The sequence below is a fragment of the Pantherophis guttatus genome, chromosome 3, assembly GCF_059756535.1.
Source record: "Pantherophis guttatus breed Tessera chromosome 3, ASM5975653v1, whole genome shotgun sequence".
Taxonomy (NCBI): Eukaryota; Metazoa; Chordata; class Lepidosauria; order Squamata; family Colubridae; genus Pantherophis; species Pantherophis guttatus.
Window position 1 is genome coordinate 108190276 of NC_142065.1, and position 20921 is coordinate 108211196.

The 20921-nt window shown below is 40.3% G+C and overlaps 1 protein-coding gene across 6 annotated transcripts in view; it reads right to left on the reverse strand.

The window, feature by feature from the left end:
- Positions 1 to 20921, reverse strand: part of UAP1 (UDP-N-acetylglucosamine pyrophosphorylase 1) — a 24209-nt gene continuing 3288 nt past the window's right edge. For 2 of the 6 annotated variants that reach the window (XM_087890155.1, XM_034409811.3), the window contains exons 3-11: positions 17608 to 17812; positions 17338 to 17513; positions 14155 to 14327; positions 11657 to 11850; positions 10560 to 10703; positions 9145 to 9333; positions 6921 to 6968; positions 3441 to 3507; positions 1 to 555 (exon numbers count right to left, since the gene is read on the reverse strand). In XM_087890155.1, the coding sequence (XP_087746281.1) occupies positions 463 to 555; positions 3441 to 3507; positions 6921 to 6968; positions 9145 to 9333; positions 10560 to 10703; positions 11657 to 11850; positions 14155 to 14327; positions 17338 to 17513; positions 17608 to 17812 (1289 nt within the window). In that variant the 3' untranslated portion in view covers positions 1 to 462. The remainder of the gene's footprint in view (positions 556 to 3440; positions 3508 to 6920; positions 6969 to 9144; positions 9334 to 10559; positions 10704 to 11656; positions 11851 to 14154; positions 14328 to 17337; positions 17514 to 17607; positions 17813 to 20921) is intronic. The other 4 variants (XM_087890156.1, XM_034409813.3, XM_087890157.1 and 1 more) reach the window with 2 other exon arrangements.

Genomic DNA, 20921 nt, shown 5'->3' on the forward strand with positions numbered 1-20921 from the left:
TTAGGAAAAACATTTTAATTCAATTGTATTACTTTTTTAGTGTTTCAATTGTGCAATTCCAGCAAGATATAATTATTCGTAAAGCATGGGTACCAAATGCAAAAATCAAACTTAAAAATAAGAATTCATGTAAGTGTCCCAACCTTCGTACCACTTAGACCATTTACAAGTGTAATAAAGAATTTGTCTTCAAACACTACAGCATGTAACAAAATAGGTGCTGCAATCTGAAACAGTAATCATTTAAAACATTAAAGAATTATATAAATAGTTATCTCCAAGATTCCAAGATAAAGTCATGTTTGCATTATTTTCTTATTTGTAGCCTTCTACTGATTTTTAAGGAAACTCAATTTGAGTGAAGATTCTTCAAGGTGATAGTGAAACTTTTGTTTAAATACTCAGTCTGACAAGAAAGAATCATAAAATCCTGGACTAGAAAGATGATCTCTCCTGGACATTTCAGACACCATTCTTCACTAGCTCGTGGATCCCACTTTGGTCTATAATCAAAGGAGCATGGAATTCTTTGTCCTTGACCAACTCCACCAATCCCTAGGAAAAAGGAAACACTCAGAAACTTAGTCAGGATAAATTTAGTATCAGTACAGCAAATTTAACCATCAAATGTAATCTAATATACAATTTGGACTTTCCATTTGAGAGAATCAGTTTCAAGTTCCTGTTCAGATTGTACTGGCTGGCCTTAAATATAGCTTTCTAAATCCTACTTTTTAGGTATATGCTTTAAGGTATTATCATCCTCCATTAAGGATTATTATGGGGATGAAAGTCAAGTGTTAGGGGCACTTGATATATTCATGTTAAACCTTCAAGCTCACATGTCCAATTACTGTTGCATAATTATAGCATATGAGAACAGTTTTGATGAAAAATCCCTTATGATGGCTTGCAACAGTATTGTAATTAGCTGCTTGCCCAATTTTCTATGAGGCAGTTTTGTAAGAGTGATGTTCTAAAGCTGCATTTTTAGCTATTGGAGTAGGCTAGCAAGTTTAGCAGTCTAATTTACAATAGTATAAATATAATACAAATTCCAATATCAAGTAGGAATGAAGTAGTAATCCATAAATGTATTGTGTGCTATAAGTATATTTATTTATTTTATTTATTTATTTATTTGTTTAAATTTCTATACCGCCCTTTTCCAATATAGGACTCAGGGCGGTGAACAGCCAAAATAAAACAAGACATACATACAAAACATACAAAATCTAAAAACTGATTAAAATAATTAAATCTTTTGGCCGTAATTAAAACAATTCCAATTTAAAATCAGTTTAAAATTTGACTCAAGCCAGCCCAGCTAGTTGAAATAAATGGGTTTTCAGGGCCCGACGAAAAATCCGGAGGTCTGTTATTATCCGTAACTCTGGGGGGAGGTTGTTCCAGAGGGTGGGCGCCACCACAGAGAAGGCTCTCCCCCTGGGGGTCGCCAGCCGACATTGTCTGGCGGACGGCACCCTGAGGAGGCCCACTCTGTGTGAGCGCACTGGCCGGTGGGAGGCTATTGGTGGCAGAAGGCGGTCTCGTAAGTACCCCGGCCCTAAGCCATGGAGCGCTTTAAAGGTGGTCACCAACACCTTGAAGCGCACCCGGAAGACCACCGGGAGCCAGTGCAGCTCGCGCAGGAGAGGTGTCACATGGGAGCGCATCGTCGCCCCCATAATCCCCCGCGCGACCGCGTTCTGGACCAGCTGGAGCCTCCGGGTGCACCCCAGGGGGAGCCCCATGTAGAGAGCGTTGCAGTAGTCCAGGCGGGAAGTGACGAGTGCCTGAGTGACTGTACGTAGGGAGTCCCGATCTAGAAAGGGGCGCAACTGGCGTATCAGGCGAACTTGATAGAAAGCCCCCCTGGCTACGGCCGTCAAATGATCTTCCAAAGACAGCCGTGCATCCAGGAGGACGCCCAAGTTACGAGCCCTCTCTGTGGGGGTGAGTGATCCACCCCCAATAGCCAGCGATGGCATCAGCTGGCTATATCGGGACGCCGGAAGCCATAGCCACTCGGTCTTGGAGGGGTTGAGTCGGAGCCTGTTTCTCCCCATCCAGGCCCGCACGGCCTCCAGGCACTGGGACATCACTTCAAGGGCATCATTGGGGTGGCCTGGGGTGGAGATGTACAGCTGGGTGTCATCAGCGTACTGATGGAACTCCACCCCGAAGCCACGGATGATCTCACCCAGCGGCTTTACATAAATGTTGAACAGAAGGGGCGAGAGGACCGACCCTTGTGGCACCCCACAAGCAAGGTGCCTCGGGGTCGACCGCTGCCCCCCTGTCAACACAGATTGCGACCGGTCAGAGAGGTAGGAGGAGAACCACCGCAGAACGGTGCCTCCCACCCCCAACCCCGCCAGCCGGTGCAACATGATACCATGGTCGATGGTATCAAAAGCCGCTGAGAGGTCTAACAGGACCAGGATAGAGGAGCAACCCCTATCCCGGGTCCTCCAGAGAACATCCACCAATGCGACCAATGCCGTTTCCGTGCTGTGCCCAGGCCGGAAGCCGGACTGGAGCGGGTCTAGATAGACAGCTTCATCCAGGTACCGGGGAAGCTGTTGCGCCACCACACTCTCAACAACCTTCACAACGAAGCGAAGGTTGGAGACTGGACGATAGTTAGCCAAAACAGCCGGATCCAGAGAGGGCTTCTTGAGGAGGGGCCTCACAACCGCTTCTTTCAAAGCGGCCGGCAGGACCCCCTCACTCAAAGAAGCGTTAACAATCTTCTGGAGCCAGCCTCGTGTCACCTCCCGGGAAGCCAGTACCAACCAGGAGGGACACGGGTCCAATAAACATGTGGTCGCGTTCAGCCGTCCCAGGACCCTGTCCATGTCCTCGGGAGCCACAGGATCGAACTCCCCCCAGATAACACTCTCAAGACCTGCCTCAGTCATCCCGTCCGGACATATTAACACCAATGAGTCTATATGGGCCATTGAAATTTGTAATACAAGTGTTCAGCAACTAAACATCCCTGTCAACTCACAATTCAATGCTAGGGACTTTGCCATGAGCCTCAGGAATATCAACTTTCCCATTATTACATCACACTCCTTTCACAGAGGTTGCTTGTTTCAACTTTGCCTTATCATCTATATTCATATTTAGCAATAGCACTTAGACTTATATACTGCTCCACAGTGCTTTACAGCATTCTCTGTGTGGTTTACAGAATCAGCATATTGCTCCCAACAATCTGGGTCCATTTTACCAAGCTCGGAAGGATGGAAGGCTCAGGATCGAACTGCTGGCAGTGGGCAGAGTTAGCCTGCAATACTGTATTCTAACCACTGCACCACTAGGGCTTATTTATCTTACCATCGATAAAGCAGAATTTTTACTTTAGGGTGGGATGTTTAGGAGAAGGCAGGGGGAGGAGAAAAAGAATTCAGAATACCACAGCAACTTACTTCACCCCCATAGGAGACAAGAGGAGAAATCTCACACTGAATTGGTGAGTCATTTGCATCTTTCAAACTAAGGAACAATTATAAAGAAAAGGTGTTAGTTCACGATGAGAAATGCACCAATACTCCTATAATACTTGTGCACATGGCAAACTCTTGTTGAGGCATGAATGTCTTTCTCTGCTCATCATGAAACTTGTTTTTAGTGCTGCAGAAATCTAACTAGTATTAACAGCATGTGAGGAGAGGGAGTGGGGGAGGAGAGAGAGAGGGAGAGAGAGAGGGAGAGAGAGGGGGGGGGAGAGAGAGAGAGAGAGAGAGAGAGAGAGAGAGAGAGAGAGAGAGAGAGAGAGAGAGAGAGAGAGAAAGAAGCACTAGTAGAGAGGCAATATTTCAAGAAATAGCATTTTTTTCCAGGGAAAAAAGATAAACATTGAAACCTAGGCAATTTTTAGTATCATACCTCAATTTTTAGTATCATACCGTATCTATACACTATTAAAACACTTGTGTCTGCTTGTAATGTTCAATTGTGCCAAGTGGTACATCATAAGGGCAACAATTTCTAAAACAGATTACCTCAAATTGGCTAATTTATAGATTGCGTCCAAAATTCAGGACCCATTACTCTTGTGGGATTGAAATTTGGCAGAGTTGTGGCCATTTCAGCACTACCACGTTTTTTGCTAGCTTTCCATAAGAAAAGTCAATGGGGAAGCCGGTAGGAAGTTGGAAGTTCCAGGATGGCAGGCAGTTAAGTAGCTGCTGTTAGGTGGAGAAAGTGAGGGGTGGGTAGGGGTGCAGGGAAGGAACAATGTAAATTGGGGAGGATGCACAGGAGACACCATATGGGCCAGGGAAGGTGCAAAAGGATACATGATGGTGCATGAGGCACCATGCAGGTTGGGCAGAGGCTCACAAGCATGTGTAAGAGGTACCATGAGAGCTGAAAAGGATGCGCAAGGTAGCATGAGAGATGCTATATGGGTCAGAGAGGGTTGCAGGGATACACAGTAAATGTTGTGTGGGTCAATGAGTGTGTGAGAAGGAGTGAGAAGCATAGCATGAGTTTCAACTGCAAAAAGCAGTTTAGAAATCAGTACAAATATGGGGGAAGCAAAGAAGGTTTGCAGAGATACAAACTTAAAGTGTCAGTGTAAACCAATTTTCTTTTTTTCCCCTCTTATCATGTGCTTTTAATTTCTTTCACCCACTATTTCTCACTCTATTTCTGTTCTTGCATAAAGATGCTTGCCCATCAAGCTAGGTACATGTTTAAGAGTCAACTGATGAATTCCTAACAAGATAGTTGATTGAAAGGTGGATGTTCTATCCAGAGGTGCAGAGAACAGCGAGGTGGGTGGTATATAAATTTAATAAAAAATAAATGTCACTACAGAAAAAAGTTATAACCACTTCAGAAAATGCCAGCAGAAGTCTATCGTTGGGTCGAAATTTATTCAATACTCCCAAAAGAATATGTTATTGCTAGTGGTGGGTTGCTACCAGTTTGCCCCAGATTGGGCGAACCAGTAGTGGCGGCGGCAGGAGGCTCCGCCTAACCGCCCGGACACTTCTGCGCATGCTCTTTCAGTTTCTTTCAGTTTCCATCAAAAACACCCATTGGGGAAAACTGATTCCTGAACAACCATGCCATTCGCTTAACAATTGTTGCAAAAAATATTAAAAAATCATGATCTGGTCATATGATGTCTTCGCTTATGACCACAGGGACCATTGACTGTAATTCCAGGTTCAATTAGACTCGTAAGTCGAGGACTACCTGTACCTAAAGATAGACCCTAGCTTAATTTTTACCCATATGCCTCGCCCCACCCCATGCACCCTGGAGTGGTAGGGGTCTTAATTAGGGCTTATTTTGGGGGGGGTAGGACTTATATTGGGCGCACATGTAAAAATCAACTTTTACTTTGGGTTACTTATGGGATAGGTCTTTTTTGGGGGGGGGGGACACGGTATTTGTACATTCCGATAATTATACACATCTTTATAAAGTGATAAATAATGGGCCTGATTAGATCTCCAATGATCATAGATAGTGAAATTCACTTATTTACCAGGGAGCTTGGGTGGGATGAAAGAACACTATCTACCCTTTTCTTTTTTTGGTCCTGAGCAGTGCCAATTACCATATTTTTCGGAGTATAAGACGCACTTTAGTTTTTGGGGAGGAAAATAAGAAAAAAGCTGATTGGCGGGTGGATCAGCCTCCCTGAATCAGCTGTTCCTAGAGGTGAATTTTAGCAACAGGTTCGTTGGTTGTTAGCTCTGTGCCTTGCTTTTTTTTTTGCCTCTGAAACTTCTGAAACTCTGTTTCAGAAAAAACTTTTTTTTTCTGCCTCTGAAACCCTCTGAAACAGAGCTTCAGAAAAAAAGCTTTTTTTCTGAAGTTCTGTTTCAGAGGCTTTTTTTCTGAAGCTTCCTTTCAGAGGCTATTTTTTCTGAAGCTTCCTTTCTGAAGCTTTTTTTCTGAAGCTTCATTTCTGAGGCTTTTTTCAGCCTCTGACACCTCCATTTGAGCGGCTGGGTGGGGCTACATTCGGAGTATAAGATGCACCCAGATTTTCACACCCTTTTTAGGGGGGAAAGGTGCATCTTATACTCTGAAAAATATGGTAACACTCAATGAATAACCAAGACAAAATGAGCTGCTTCTAAAGATATGGAACCTATACATTTGTTGACTAGAATTCTTGTATCTATTATCTCTTTCTGCAAGGCTGGCTTTCAGATAAGACAAAACAGTGTCATTTAGGGTATATGTCAGAACAACTATAAATACAAAATAATCTCAAGGAATTATTAAATACCTATTCAATAACCTAATACCTATAAATAAGAAACCCCTCTATTTTGTCCTCAATCACCTTTGGATCACCCCTTTACTCCCTCCTCATTCACTAATGCTCCTTTTCCTATGATCTCTTTTTCTTCATAATCTAGTCTGAAGATCCTTATATTTTCCATTCCCCCTGCTCCCAAGGTGAAAAGTAGAATTGAGTAGAATTTATGCAGTAAAAATAACATCCAACGTCATACCTTTGCACAGACTTCCCTGCAAGCCCCAGATTTAAAAAAAGAAGAACACTGCAGGTGCATCAATGGGGTGCCAGCATTATGCTTTAGCATCTCTTCTCTCTCCTATTCCAACAACAGTGTTATGTTTTCAGAGCAGTCCGCCAGCAAAGCTTGTTACTTAAATTTAGAAAGCCACAGATTTCATAGGCGTGAAAAAAGCTCTACACATGCAAACTAAGGTCTTCCAAGAAGTGAATCCAAGGTAGCCATTGGCCACTATTTCATAGGCCCCAAGAAATAAGTAAATAAGAATTGTTTGTTGTATTTAATACCAAATAAAAAGATGGAGTACCAAGACCCTACATGCTATGGAGAGGAGTGTTAGCCAGTACCCAAGCAGACCCATCACCATGCATTCCCAGCAGCCCGAGACAGTATATTTACTTGGGTTTGGCATCAGCTTGGATCACATCTGACCTTCCATTTGTGTTGCTGTCATATGGGGGAAAAAAAGGATTAATAAGCAGGGACAGAAAATTGAGGGGTGTGCCAAATCTAAAAAAGCATCTTTCTATGATATGGGAAGAATGGAGCGGTCAGATTCTACCCATCTATTTAGAAGGAGGTTGGAAGCACACAGGTAGTCCTCAGCTTATGACCATTTGTTTAACAACAATCTGAAATTATCACAGCACTGAAAAGTGACTTATGAACTGTCCTCAAAGTTATAATTGTTGTTCCACTTTTATGGTCATGTGATCACAATTTGGGTTGCTTGGCAACCAGCTCACATTTACCATGGCTGCAGCATTCTTCAGTCACATGATTGTGATTTGCGACCTCCCAGCCCATTTTCTACAAAAATCAATAGCGGAAGCCAGATTTGCTTAATGACTGCACAATTTGCTTTACAAATGCAGTGATCTGCTCAACCATGGTAAAAATGGTTGTAAAATTGGGTCCACTCACATGATTCAGTTAACAATGACATCGCTTAGTGACTAAAATTCTGATCTCAGAATTTTGTGGTTCTAAGCTGAGGAATACCCAATTGAATGGCAGCTTTTTTTATCCAGAACTCTATTTTTAATGATTTTATTTTTATTTATAACCCAGTGTTATTTTTTATGAATAAGTTAAAGGGGCGAACACACACACAATACTCCTTCCTCCTCCTACTTTCCCCACAACAACCACCCTGTGAGATGAACTGGGCTGAGAAAGTGATTAGCCCAAGGTCACCCAGCTTAAGGTGGGAGTGGAGCTCACAGTCTCCTGATTTCTAGCCTGATGCCTGAACCACTAGACCAAACTGGATCTCTGATATCAATCTGATATCAGTATTGAGCAACATGTTGTTCTCTAGATGTTGTTAAAATGTCACTCCCAAAGTTGCACCCAGCCTAGCAATAATGAGGGAAGTTGCAAATTGTTATTTCACCAATATTTGAAGAGCAAAACACTGCCTTTCCTTGAATTTCAGAGATATTTCTTCAATCATGATCTTTTTTGACCTTGATACTCAACTCCAATATGTTTCCTGGGACATTTTTTAGAGCCAGATGAAAATTTGTATCACAAACATTCAACCTTTCTTGATATATAATAAAGGTGATGAGCCGTTTAACACTATACATGTCATCTGACATTTTCTTCTTCACTGTTCCTCCTACATCAAAATAAACGAACTACTGCCATCTCTCCCACAAAAGATAACTGAGGAGGCAAGATTCCAAAGTCAAATGCTTGGGAGCATTCAGGTACAAACAAATGGGGTTACTTTATACCAATTTAGTGGCCCATCTAGCTCAGCTCAGGAAGAGAAACCTTAAACTGAGACATAAACTTCCTGTAGTTCACCTATACCAGTGATGGCGAACCTTTTCAGCACCGTGCCCAAACCGGAACGTGCATACATGTGTGTGCATGTACATGTTCCGAAGCACAGGAAACCCGAAGACCAGCTGGACATGCATGCATGCCTGGTTTTTCAGGCCATTTTTCAGGCTGTTTTCAGGCCATTTTTCAGGCTGTTTTCAGGCCATTTTCCAGGTCATTTTTCAGGCTGTTTTCAGGCCATTTTCCAGGTCATTTTTCAGGCTGTTTTCAGGCCATTTTTCAGGCAAAAAACAGCCAAGAATGTCCTGAAAACGACCTGAAAAATGGCCCAAAAAAGGCCAGAAGTGGCACTCTGGCGCCCATGATGACCAGCTGACCACTGCGTATATGCATGCTGGAAACCAGAAAAGCAGCTGGCGATGGCGCGCGTGCCCAGAGAGGGCTCTGCATGCCACCTCTGGCACGTGTGCCATAGGTTCGCCATCACGGACCTATATGGACATGCTATTTTGATTCTTCATTGTTCTTTCATACACAAAGCTCCTTTTTTATTGTGATTTTGTTCTTCCAAAAATCTTTCTCTCTCCATGAGTACATGTTCAAACTCCGATCTTGGACACGGAGCATACAGACTAGACCAGCGTTTTTCAAACTAAGAAATTTTAAGGTGTTGATCTTCAATTTCCAGAATTCCCCAACCAGCATTCTGGAACTTTGGTAACACAACTGTGTATGTTCTTTCAGTTGAATTGGAATTACATGCAGACTACACAAAGTGTTCTTATTAGAGATGGAAGGTAAAAATTAGGGGAAGGTCAAATTTTCTAACCGTGGAATAGCTGGCAGCCGTGTTCCATTTTCATCCACAAAGTGTCCACCAGCATTGAGAACCCAACAGTGATGCAGTGACATCAAGGAATGTCTCGCAGTGGTGGGATTGTCCTTGCCATTTTGGCTATCGGCATTTTTCAAAGGGGAGAATTCATCTTCTCGCAGCACTTCATAAACCACAAAGTTCCTGGATTCAAAATAAAGTTGAGATTGGTCAAGTGTAAAGATTTTAATCACTTTCTGCTTCTACTACCATGTTTTCCTGAAAATATGACCTACCCCGAAAGTAAGTTCTAGCTTGCTTTTTATACGTGCACCCAATATAAGCCCTATCCCCAAAATAAGCTCTAATTAATACCCGCTCACTCAAGGATGCACGGGTAAAAATTAAGCTAGGGTGGGGATGGCGGGGTGGAGCTGCCCTACTATTTACCTTTGGACAGTTGCAGCCAGGCCTCGCACACCCTGACACCTGCCTTGCCGGCCCATTTTTTCTGCAGCCGGCAAGGCTTTCCTGAAGGCCTCTGCAGCCGATAACAGAGCTCCAGTTATCGGGCTGCAGAGGCCTTCAGGACAGCCTTGCTGGCCTTGCCAGCTGCAGAAGAAGTTTCTGAAGGTCTCTGAAAGCGAAAAGGAGGCCTGGGACAACGCATGCAATTGAGGTGAGTAGGTGGACAACACCCACTCCCCAAAATAAGACTTGGTGCCTTTTTTGGTGGCAAAAAAATATAAGACAAGGTCTTATTTTTAGGGAAACACGGTACTATCAACTACAGATGGACATTACCAATAAACTCATATGCCAAGGAAAAGTCAACAGAGGGGAAGAAAACATTTCTACAATTATTTATATCTTCAGCCAAAACATTTTTTCAAAGCTTTCAAAACTAAAATGTATACCAACTTTATAGCAATTGCTGGAGCTAGCTATAGTCCTTCCTTTAGATAGGCACAAAGATAAATTGGCATTACAGACTCTTTGAAGAAGTTTGCCTTGAGCTTCAGTCTAAACAGAATGGCCACTGAGTATCTGCTTTCTCCTCTTTAAACCACATCTGTTCCTCCTGTTGCTTTTGACTGGTTCCCAAACCAGGGCAGAACAAATTATATTTCTCATTCTTCTGTAACACCATACACTTCCTACAAATGCCACAGAATCTAATCTGAATAATATATGTAGCATATCCCTTTTTGATCCATGTTTAACCGCACATCTTACTCTTCTATCTGCCAGCTTCTCATAATGTAGTGTATAATGTAGACAGCTCAGCTTCTTAGCTGCACTCAAAATGATAATCTCATACAATCAGGAATGGGGTGGGGAGGGGGGGAGAGAACTTTCAAAAAAAAAATAAAGCCAAGAGCCATACTAAGATGCACACAAAATAAGTCGGTCAGTCACTTGGGACTTACTTAGCAAACTGGAAGATATCAAATACAAATTTTTCCATTTTAATTCCATTTGGTTTGTCAGGCTTCAGAGCTTTTCCTGTGGTCACATCTACATATGGGACTTTTTTCTGAGCTATGTGATGTTGCAACCGAGGTTCATAATCACTGAAACATCAAGATAGGAGTCAGCAGAGTAAGAAACACACCATGGTCTATAAATTGGTCTATCTTCATTTTTTAAATCCCATCATTCTGGCAGGCAAATAATAGCTATTTCAAAACTAGATACCTGAGCCACCTTTTTACTCCTGCAAGAAAGAAGCACTACTGTTAATTATTGTCAATTAGGGCTTACCACTCTTGTAATCTCTTCCTGTCCCTTACCTTGTTTACAGCTCAGTGTAAACATCAATGCACTAAAATCTCTTGACACATTTTCTGAAAGAATCTAAGTTATTGTATGGATTTTGACCTTGAGCTCGGAACAATTCTGATTCTACATACCAGAGACTGTGCCACCTTATCACTTATCTTTTTCCTGTCAGGACATTACTAGCAATGTCCTATAATGTTAAACATATAGATGAATCAAGTGCCAAACTAGGAATCATTAATAAAACAAATAAACAAACAAACCCGAAAATTACACTGAATATAAAAGCATCTTGGTTAAAACCTTGAAAATAAAACTGAATAAATACAATAACATCCTGATAAGTGCATCTCAGAAAGGACTAAGGAGAAAAAAGCAACCACGATCAGGAGACCAGAAGAAATCCTCAACAAAAAGAGACTACTACTTTGTACCTTAGAAAAAAATGGGTAAGGGGAAATACAGCAAAGGAAAATAAAATCACGTTCTATATGTCCTAAAAGATTTTAAAAAGTTTTCTACCAGCAGCATTCTTTGCCTGTGCAATTTGTGAATGTTGCCTATATGATAAGTTTTATGGTATGCTAAACTTAAATAGTTTTTATTTCTTGGTTTGAACCATCCTGAGTATATAGGCTATGCCATAGCAAACATAATAAAAAAAAAGAACATATTTTAGCATGAAGAGCAGAAATGACCTTAGAACAGCATTTCATAGATCAGCATGATTTTAAAAAGTCCTTACTTGACAATATCTTTTAGAAACTCCATTGTGAAGTAGTGATTGGCAATGTTGCCTGCATTAAAAAGTAATCGGCCATCAGAACTTCTTTTCTGGGCTGTGGCCAGAGAAATCTCACTGTATTCCACCACTTTGTAAACACCATCTACTTGGCACACCACTCCAACTGGTTCTGTTGGATTAGTTTTTTCGACAACCTTGTAGTGGAGTAGGAAACAGAACTGTAATAACTTGAATTGACGTAAATAACTGTGATATACATTTTGATGGAATGTAATTCCTTCTTCAAATGCAATAACTGTTACCCTCAGTTTAATATATATTGGCATAAGGAAGAAAACTTTCAATGATGAGATCAAACTATGCAAATGATCTATAGCAATTCAACGAACATTGGCAAAACAAAATAATTTTTAAGTATTTTACCACATTGTTAAAATGCTTGAAATACAACAGATCTCGATAATGACAGAGTTTTCAATACCTTCAAATACTGTGTGTACTAATGGCAAAAGTATGTTTTAAAGCAAAACAGAGAGAGTTCCAAAACAGTATAGTAGTTTTGGCTAATTCCACCACAAAAGTCATATTTTGATTGTCAGAGATGAATGTGGGTTGTGTTGAAATCTCTGCTTTAAGATGTGTATGGGAAAACTGACCAAGAAACTCTTGAAATCCAATACTCATATTAGCACCTCAAGTTTTCTGTTTAGCAGAGTTCAAACTGACTTTTATGACATTTCGTTTTAGCAACAGGAGCATGCATACCAACTGGCAGATGAAGAATATGATGGTTCTTCTGTCAGAAAGAACTCTTCTATCACATAAATAAAATTTCCAAACTGGCAAGCTGCATCAACCAAAAAAATCTCTGTAATATTACAAATGTTACCAGCTCTAATTGCTTTATCTTTGATATACTTTCTCTCTCACCACATGAGGGTGTCATAGCAAAGTAATCATAAAGGAATCCTCCTGCCAAACTTGGTCATTTCTGGTCATTGCATTTATGTGAATTTCTTATTACTATTATGGATATGGCTTCCAAATCTAACCAAGAAACTAATTTACAAAAAGAACAGATATTGTATTACTAAATAGCTTGTGAATTACTAGTGAATCAAATCAACCAAACAAAACATAATTAAAACACACATCCATTCCTATTCTTATCTCAGAATAAAAAGTAAGCAACTCTGGATAAATTCTTTTTAAAAAGGTTATGAATTCACTATAATTCTATTCTACAGAATTCTGAAATCGGAAGGAAATTCTGACCCTGAATTGGTCTGCTAGGGGAAGGTAATAGATAGAAGGTAACTGATTTAAATAAAATCAAAGAAAGATGAAAAGAGAGATGTCAATATCCAAGATAATTCCTTGGAATACTTTAGAATATATTCCCCTTTAACAAGAACCTCTAAGATTAGAACTTGACAATTACCAAGTCAGAGAGCTACAGGAATGGATGAAATATCCACAGAAATATAGCAAAGAACAAAACAATAATCAATAAAACTTCTAACCAAAACGATGCCAGAAAATCTGGAGAATGATAGTGGCCAGCAGATTGGAAGAGGTCAATTTACATACCATTACCAAAGAAAGCCATTTTAACAATGTGTGCAAACTACTATACAATATCCTTAATTTCACATACCAGCAAAATAATGCCTAGGATAATCCAAAATGCGTACGATAAGCCAAAATAGCTTTTGGATTAATTTTGCATCATCCAAAATTCCATACATGGAAAGGAGATGCCAGATGCTCAAGCTGAGCTTTAGAGAAAGCCAAGGAATACAAAACATTATAGCTGATGCTTGCTGAATAATTTAAAAAGCCAAAGAATACCAAAAATAAATCAATATGTGCTTCACAGATTACAAAAAAGTTTATGATCGTGTCAATCATGTCAAGCTGTGAAATGCTCTTAAGAAAATGGGAATCCCAGAATATCTCATAATTCCTATGTGAAACCTGCAATCACAATCTGAATGGAATATGTGACAGATTGCTTCCAGGTCATCAAAGGAGTGAGACAATGCTGTATACTCTACCTTTATTCAATTTATATGCTGAATATACATATTGAGAGAGGTTGGATTAGGAAAATAAAAATGAGCTTTTAAAATTGGAGGAAGAAACATCCGTAGCCTGTGACATGTGGATGACACTTCCTTGATAGACGAAAATATAGGTTCTATTAATGAAAATCAAGGAGCACAATGAAAAAAAAGGAATTAAGATTAAATACAAAGCCCAAACTAATGATAATAGGTACATCAACCAACATTAGAACGGACAATGAAAATATTGAAGTGGTAATTATGTTTTGCCTTTTAGGGGTAACTATCAGTAGTAAAGGAACCAGCAGTCAAGAAATATGTTTAAAATAATCGGCACAGTAGCAGCCTTGGTTATTTATTTTTTCCAATTTTTTTTAAATATAATAACTAAGAAAAGGAGGGGACAACTCATTCTCTTCAGTCACTTGTTACCTTTGCTCCACAGTCTGCTCCTTTCTGTATACAAAAACCAATGAACCGAGGGTCAGCAACTTTTACCAAAATGTTATCCACGCAATAGACATGTATGCTGCCAATTCCTCGCTGTTCCATGTCCTCTATAATATGATGAGTTCCTAAAGCTCGGTACAGACCCCCATTGCCATCTTTAGGGGAAAAAAGAAAATGCTACTTTATTGTTTCTTGGTTTGTTTTTAGCATTTCTGACTTTTTTCAAGCTAAATTTGATATACAGATGTAAAGGTTTGCAATACAGAATGGGGAACATTTTGTTCCTGGTTCTACAGGTAGCCCTCATTTAGTAACCTCTTCAGATAGTGACTCTTTGCAAATATGATAATAATAAACATGGTAAATGATAGTGAAAAAATCATTTTCTGATCAATCTGCACACTTATGTCCAAATTTTTGCACTTGACAACAACACATACTGTAGTAACAGTAATGCTGGCTTTGTTGCATGAGAATTTTATCTGAAGGAGATGGCAGCATCCAGCGATCTTCATAGCATCTCTCTGTCACATGGCTTAGTGACTATTTCTCTGGAACAAATTGTAATTGTTTGATGAGGACTACCTGTACTTGCTTACTATTGAATAAAGTTTTCAAATCAATATTATTTCCTATTTGTTTTTATGGAAAATTTTTAATACTGCTTTGTAGAGCTTATGGAGTTTTTCCTTATATATATAACTTTTTTGTTTTATCAATGTATAAAATGCAAATAAAAATAAAAATAGGAAATTAAGGAAAGAAAAAATAAAGGGGGAAAGAAAATATGGGGTACAGGGAAGAAAGAAAAAGGTGTTGACTTCCGACTTTTTAGCATAGTTCAAGATAACATTACAATCTCAACTTTTTATTTTTACACATTAGTATATAACTAGCCATTTCTATATGCGGACATAGTGGCTCAGTGGCTAAAAGGCTGAACTTGTCGAACAGAAGGTCGGCAGTTCAGTGGTTCAAATCCCTAGTGCCGTGTAACGTTACTTGTCCCAGCTTCTGCCAACCTGGCAGTTCAAAAGCACATAAAATGCAAGTAGAAAAATAGGGACCACCTTTGGTGGGAAGGTAACAGCACTCTGTAAGCCTTCGGCATTTAGTCATGCCAGCCAAATGACCACGGAGACGTCTTCGGACAGCGTTGGCTCTTTGGCTTAGAAACGGAAATGAGCACCGCCCCTAGAGCCAGAAACGACTAGCACGCTGGGGGAACCTTTACCTTTTAGCCATTTCTATAACAACAAATCTATCTAATCAGCAAAAGCAATTTATTTATGTATTTTATTTATGTATTTCTATTTGAACATAATGATCTTTATAAACTACAACCATTTATATTAACAAAATTCACTGTATTATTTCAGATGCTTTAACCTTAAAGGGGGGGAAAATTCATCCATTTTAAAACACTAAGCTTTTCTTTAAAAACATTTCCAAAGTTAAAACATTCTAATACATCTTTTTTTTAAACTTCCTCTTAGCATACATACTTTAAAGTACTTTCAGACCAATAAAATTCCAACTAATTCCAATTAATTCATTAAATTTAGATGACTCCCTCCAAGTTACTCTCATAGAATATTTTTCTTCTTGTTGTATAAATCCTTTTTAAAGCTCTAGATTTTTCTTTAAGCTAACACATCTTTTTCGTTAACTTTCTCTTAACTTAGTTTCAAATACACTTTCAATAATATTTTACAAACTTTAGGAATTACTTAAGCATTTTATATATAAGGGAAAAAATACATTTTCAAACTTTAGATTAAGACTTTTTTTCAATTACAAATATCAAATCAATGAAAATTCATCTTAATTCCAATTGACTATGGAATGATATTTATTGCTCAAATAACTTTGTGTCCTGCTGATTTTATTATATAGATTGCTGCTAACTCCAATACGCAAAGATAATCAATCTTTTCAGAGCAATCTGATTAACTTTAAGTACCACAGGGCTCGGTACTCTCTCCAGTCCTCTTCAACATTTATATGAAGCCACTGGGTGAGATCATCTGTCATCATGGACTAAGATATTATCAATATGCTGATGATACTCAGCTGCATATCTCAGCTTGTGGTGAGTTAAGTGATGCCGTGTCCTCCCTCTTGCAGTGCCTGGAGGCTGTTAGGGGCTAGATGGGGAGCAACGGGTTGAAACTAAACCCTGGCAAGACAGAGTGGCTCTGGATTTGGGGCTCGTTGGCTCAGGGAGAATTACCATCTTTGGTCGTGGATGGGGTGGCACTACCACACAGACCCTGTGCATAATCTGGGGATTCTCCTGGACTCACGAGCAGGTGACAGTCGTGGCCAGGAAGGCCTTTGCGCAACTCCGAGTTGTGTGCCGGTTATGCCCTTTCCTGGACCAGCAATCCTTACTCAAAATCACTCATGCCCTGGTCACTTCCCGTCTTGACTATTGCAACGCGCTCTACATAGGGCTGCCCTTGAAGAGCATCCAGAAGCTCCAGTTGGTGCAAAATGCAGCAGCCCACACGGTTTTGTACAGACTCCAGTGTGCACATCTATCACCTCTCCTGTGGGAGCTGCATTAACTGCCAATTTGCTTCCAGGTGCAATTCAAGGTACTGGTTGTGACCTTTAAAATCCTTCATGTCTTGGACCAGGTTATCTGAGGGGCCATTTCTTTCTGGTCACATCTATCTGACCCAGTAGAGTGAGGAGGCAGGGATGCTGCGCGTCCCATCCTCGAGGGAGATAAACCTGGTGTGACCCAGAAGAATGGCCTCCTCCATGGTGGCTCCCTCTCTCTGGAACATCATTCCCCCAGAGATTAGAATGGCCCCCACTCTAATTCTCTTCCGGAAGGCACTGAAGACCTGGTTCTGCCAACGGGCCTAGGAAACCCAGAGTGGGAGATCGGCTGTTGTGGGGGTGGGAGGGATTTTATTACATTAATTTATTTGATTTTTTATTAGTTTTACTGTTTTTAAATGTGGTTTTTATATTCTGTAAGCTGCCTTGAGTTGCCATGGGCGAATAGTCGACAATATAAATTTAATAAATAAATAAACTGCCTATATCTCCATACCGTTAGACTGTGGATAATTACCCAAAGAAGATTTTAAAGTTTGCTTCAATCCCGAGTTATTAATTCATTCCTATAAATCAAATAGATCTACATCTTACCTGGGGCCATAGAAACTTTGCCCTTTTCTTCCAGGAAAATTTTCCCACTGAAGTCCATGGCAGGCAGCATCCCTTGTTTGAAGAAGATCACATTTTCCTTCTTCAAACCAAAATATTTGTGTTTTAGAAAAAATTCTTTAGTCAGTTCTATTGTCCTGCCACTGGTCATTATATACCTGCCCAGACCAACAAGAGAGTCATAATTCATTAAAGTCAGACACAAATACATCTAGGATATGCATTCTTTTTGAAACGACAAAAAATTCTTACCATGGAATAACACATTGAAGGCCATGTTGCTTTTCGGCTAGCTGCTGCAGTTTTAAAATACGCTCTGCTTGGATCTGAAACAGTGTTTTATGGGACAGTAACCCTACATCATACATTCCTTTGGGATACGAGACACCAAGCCTTGTCCCTTGTCCACCAGCTAACAGAAGAACAGCAACTTTGCTCTGAGAAATCTGTCGGAGACCTAAACCAAAGAGGAAAAATGAAGGAAATAATCTGATCCCCTCAAGTGCCACTTCATGGCAACAGACATTTTATTCTACTTTTGAATAGCATAAGAAATTGTACTGTAAGCACAGGGAAAAAAATCTGCATCTCTGAATGATATTACCATTATTGTTTCTAGATATTTGATCTCTCCCCCCACCCTCACCTTAATCACAATAAACTGGTTCTCAAGCAATATACTAGTTATATAAAGAACTCACTACAAGATAATATTTTATGCATAAACCTAAGTCAACATAGGATGGAAAACACCTGTTCTAAAACCAAAACTTTAATCTTTCTAACCACAGAATGCAAAAATAGATATTTGCCCAAATAACATATATATAAAGCTGTCAATAACACCTCTACAGTAAAATCTTCCTAGATAACTTCCTGCTTTCAACTGTGCCTGAAACTATTGAAGCATTTCAGTACAAGTGATTCCATAGGTAGATGTAAACAGATAAGCAACTGATATAATGAGACAGCAACCTTAAGTTTTTAACTTAATTTGTGCAGCACAGTAATATATATTGCAAGTGTTCAATGGCCTGAATGCTGTATTGTCAAAATCTCATTTTGTAGCATTTTAAATCTCTCTCAATTCAAACCATCAACTTGTTTGATCTGCTCTTATCCTGCAACCAATGCAGGATTCTAATGGCTGGAGGGGAGATAAAGTTAAAGGTTTTGTTTATCAAGTTCAGTTGATTCAAGATGTAATACTAGTTTTTCTTCAAAGTTTCTTCAGTGTTATTGCTGATCATTCTTCAAAACACACTAAATTCACTAAATAATTATCATAAATCATAGAATATAAGGATCTTAGATATTATATAATCCAATGCTGTGATCAGTGCAAGAATCCACAGGCATAACATCTTCAGCAGATGGCCATCTGTTAACATCTCCAGCCAAAAACAGCCCACCCTTTTCCAGGGCAATCTGTTTCACTGTTAAATGGCTTTTGTCTTTAGGCTGATGTTCAAATAAAAACTGTTTCCCAATAATTTAAACATATTTCTTCTTGACTTCTGGAGCAACTCTGAAGAATTCTTCCTCTATGTGTTAGACTCTCAAATACTTGAAGACAGCTACCGTGTCACTGTACAATCTGCTCCTTTCTAGACTAATGATAGGCAGAACATTTTTCTTCAGTTTCTTATCATCTCATTTGCCCTTTCTCTAACATGCTCTAGTTTGCCAATGTCCTTTCCAAAATGTAATGTCCAAAAAAGTATATAAAGTTGCAAGAAAAAGTATGTGAACCCCTTGGGATTACATGGAGTTTTGCATGAATTGGTCATAAAATGTGCTCTGAACTTCACCTAAGTCACAACAATAGAAAAACACAGTCTGCTTAAAATAATACTACACAAACATTAGATGTTGCCATGGTTTAATTGAACATAACATGTAAACATTCACAGTGCAGGGAGGAAAAAGTATGTGAGCCCCTAGGCTAATGACTTCTCCAAGAGCTAATTGGAGCCAGGAGTGAGCCAACCTTGACTCCAATCAGTGTGATGATATTGGATGTGTTGCTGACAGCTGTCCTGCCCTTTAAAAACACACACCTGTTTTGGGTTTACTGGTTTCAAGAAGCACTGTCTGATGTGAACCATGCCTCGCAGAAAAGAGCTCTCAGAAGACCTACGATCAAGAATTGTTGACTTGCATGAAGCTGGAAAGGGTTACAAAAATATCTCCAAAAGCCTTGATGTTCATGTGTCCACGGTAAGATAGACTGTCTACAAATGGAGAAAGTTTAGCACTGTTGCTACTCTCCCTAGGCGTGGTCGTCCTGTAAAAATGACTGCAAGAGCACAGCGCAGAATGCTTCATGAGGTAAAGAAGAATCCTAGAGTGTCAGCTAAAGACCTACAGAAATCTCTGGCACATGCTAACATTTTTGTTGACACATCTACAATAAGGAAAACATTAAACAAGAATGGAGTACATGGGAGGACACCACGGAGGAAGCCATTGCTGTCCAAAAAAAATATTGCAGCATGTTTGAAGTTTGCAAAAGAGCACCTGGATGTTCCACAGCACTACTGGCAAAATATACTGTGGGCAGATGAAACCAAAATTGAGTTGTTTGGGAAGAACACACAATACTATGTGTGGAGAAAAAAAGGCACAGCATACCAACATCAAAACCTCATCCCCACTGTAAAACATGGCGGAGGGAGCATCATGCTTTGGGGCTGCTTTGCTGCCTGAGGGCCTGGACGGATTGTTGTCATTGATGGGAAAATGAATTCCAGAGTTTATCAAGACATTTTGCAGGAAAACGTACGACCATCTGTCCGCCAACTGAAGCTCCGCAGAGGATGGGTGATGCAACAGGACAATGACCCAAAGCATACAAGTAATTCAACAAAATTACGCACAGTCACTCATGCCCTCGTCACCTCTCGTCTGGACTATTGTAACACTCTCTACATGGGGCTCCCCTTGAGGTGCACCCGGAGGCTCCAACTGGCGCAGAGTGCGGCTGCGCGGGTGGTTATGGGAGCAACGTGGAGCTCCCATGCAACACCTCTCCTGCGCGAGCTGCACTGGCTCCCGGTGGTCTTCCGGGTGCGCTTCAAGGTTTTGGTTACGACCTTTAAAGTGCTCCATGGCTTAGGACCTGGTTACTTACGGGACCGCCAACTACCATCAATAGCCTCCCACCGATCAGTATGCTCCCACAGAGAGGGGCTCCTCCAGGTGCCGTCGGCCAAACAATGTCGGCTGTCGGCCCCTAGGGGGAGAGCCTTCTCTGTGGGGGCACCGACGATCTGGAATGAGCTCCCCCCAGAGATACGGAGGATTCCGGACCTGCGCACCTTCCACCGCGAGTTGAAGACGCTGTTATTTCATCAAGCTGGCCTCGCCTAAATCTTCTCCCTTTTAAGTGTAAATTTTAAATTTTAAATTTTTACTGTATTTTAAAATATGGGTATTTTAAATTATGGGATTAATTCAGCCAAATTTATTTAATTCATTTTATTCGATTTTAAATTTTGTATATCTATGTGTTTTATTTCATGGCTGTGCACCGCCCTGAGTCCTTCGGGAGTAGGGCGGTATAG